The sequence below is a fragment of the Ylistrum balloti genome, unplaced genomic scaffold (genome assembly GCF_031769215.1).
Source record: "Ylistrum balloti isolate Yb309-2 unplaced genomic scaffold, AGI_CSIRO_Ybal_v1 Utg370138, whole genome shotgun sequence".
Classification (NCBI taxonomy): Eukaryota; Metazoa; Mollusca; class Bivalvia; order Pectinida; family Pectinidae; genus Ylistrum; species Ylistrum balloti.
The window spans coordinates 619,494-621,802 of NW_026782146.1; the positions used below are offsets into that span (position 1 = coordinate 619,494).

Genomic DNA, 2,309 nt, shown 5'->3' on the forward strand with positions numbered 1-2,309 from the left:
TATGTCCTTGTATGTCATCAGTAGAACATTTCCATGCTTGAATGTCATCAGTAGAACATTTCCATGCTTGAATGTCATCAGTAAGGCATTTTCATGCTTGTATGTCCTTGTATGTCATCAGTAGAACATTTCCATACTTGTATGTCCTTGTATGTCATCAGTAGAACAGTTCCATTCTTGTATGTCCTTGTATGTCATCAGTTGAACAGTTCCATGCTAGTGTGTCCTTGTATGTCATCAGTAGAACATTTCCATGCTTGTATGTCCTTGTATGTCATCAGTACAACATTTTCAATAAAATTTTTGATCTTGTTAAGGCAAACATTGTTTAAACTGTCGTAATGATGTTTTCAGTTGATCTAGTTCCTTTTACAAGCTGTATATAAAAACACGAACATTTTGTCTCTCTTTTTTTTTTACAGGATATTGATTTACCTTGTGAATCCATGGAAATGCCTCCCGCGGACCTTCGCGATATCATCTCCTGTCCAATATGCTACGAAGACTTTGAGGAACCGAAAGCACTGCCGTGCCTCCATACATTTTGTAAGGAATGCTTACAGTTGTTGATTTTAAAATCTATGGAATCCGACGTAAAGAAATATTTCTTTTGTCCATCATGTAGAAGGAAAGTTTACGGTCCGAAAAACGTAGCGCTTGAGGAATGGGCGGACTCTTTCCCGTCCAACCACACGATTCGTACTTTGCAGGACAACTTCAAAATGGAGGACTCGGAAAGTATGTGTGATTACCACAAGGGGAGAGTGGTGGAATATTACTGTACGGATCACGAAACCACAATCTGTTCACAGTGTTTTGTTCTGGAACACAGGCAGTGTTGCGAAGTCGATACAGTTGAAGCCGCAGCTGACAAAACAAGAGACAAAGAGTCGGAACTGGAGGAAAAACTTCGTAGGCTTGCCAAATGGATGGATAAAAAGAAAAGCAAACGACGGGAAATTCATACCCGCCTAATTGATGTTGAAGCTGCTGTACGGTCTTGGCGGAAAGAAGTCGACGAGGAATTGGACCAATGGGAATCTCACGTAACGGAGCAGTTGCAGACTGTGGCAGCCAAAGATATCAGTCAACTGGAGCAGGCTATCCAGCACGGCGAGCACATCATGCACAACCTCAAAAATGCTAAAACTGACATTTGTGATAGCACGCAAAGCAATAAGAGAATTCTGAAAGCCAGAACTAGTATTAGCAGCGTCATCTCTGAAGCTACAGAGGTAATCAATTCTGTGGATTCTGATAACAGCCATTTTCAACTTAGTTTTAAAGGAAACGAATCCTTGAAAAAGTCTCTATCAGGAATTGGCAGTTTAGTTGTCCCTCAAACTACTGTTACTTCAGCATCACTTCAAAAGAATTTAAGTGATGAAGCAGCAGGACCAAGGATATTTCCGTCTCCTACTCAGTTGGCACAGTTGGTCCAACGCTGGGATACCTCACGCTTAAATCCGAATGCAACGCAATTCATACCGAAAGGAAATCTCAACGTCCGAACAAGCCGGGATAAAGACGATTGTTTGATCACCGGAAGTACGTTTTTACCTGATGGGATTCTCGCTATCACCGACCAAAACAACGGCAAGATTAAATTCTTTGGCCGATCGTTCAATCTCTTGTCGGAAATGGGTTTCAGCTCCGATCCATGGGATGTCTGTTATGCTGGGGGTAACGCCATAGCTGTGAGTTTCCCTGACGACAATTTCATTCAATTCTTCAAAATCAAGGGCGGAAAAATCACAGGTTCAATGGGCAATGTCAAAACTCCAGGTCGTTGCTATGGTATCGACATTCGAGGACAACGACTGGCTTTCATCTGTAGGAGCAGACAGGGGAGTTCCGTACACGTCGTTAATCGGACAGAAGGGAAAGACTTGGGAACATGGATAAAAGAGAAAGCGCCTACTTTGAAACCAGGTGGGATGTGGTATCTGGCATTCGATGACAATGGCGACATTTTGTATGTGACAGACGACGAAGATAACCGTCTCATCACTTTGGCCGTGGATGGTAGTCATGGTACTTCACTGAGGGTAATCAGCACCCAAGACTTTGGGAACTACAGCACACGCGGGGTTGCAACACGTGGGCCCGATATTGTGGTGACAAGTCCAACTCACGTGGAAGAGTTCAGTGTATATTCAAAAGGACTCAGGTCACAAATTTACAAAGCAAGAGGAGATGTTGTCAGCGTGGACCCGAACACAAACCGTATTTTTATCTCGCCGCCGTCAAAGGGACAATACGCCAAAAGTAATATTTGTCAAGTCCGTCATTTTGACTGCTCCATCTAG

The 2,309-nt window shown here is 43.1% G+C and overlaps 1 protein-coding gene across 1 annotated transcript; it reads left to right on the forward strand.

Annotated features, from left to right (window-relative positions):
• Window positions 1-442: 442 nt before the first annotated feature.
• On the forward strand, window positions 443-2,309 carry LOC132550665 (E3 ubiquitin-protein ligase TRIM34B-like). Its single transcript, XM_060214755.1, has one exon. It carries the CDS (start codon window positions 447-449, stop codon window positions 2,307-2,309), a length of 1,863 nt encoding a protein of 620 aa, XP_060070738.1. The 5' UTR covers window positions 443-446.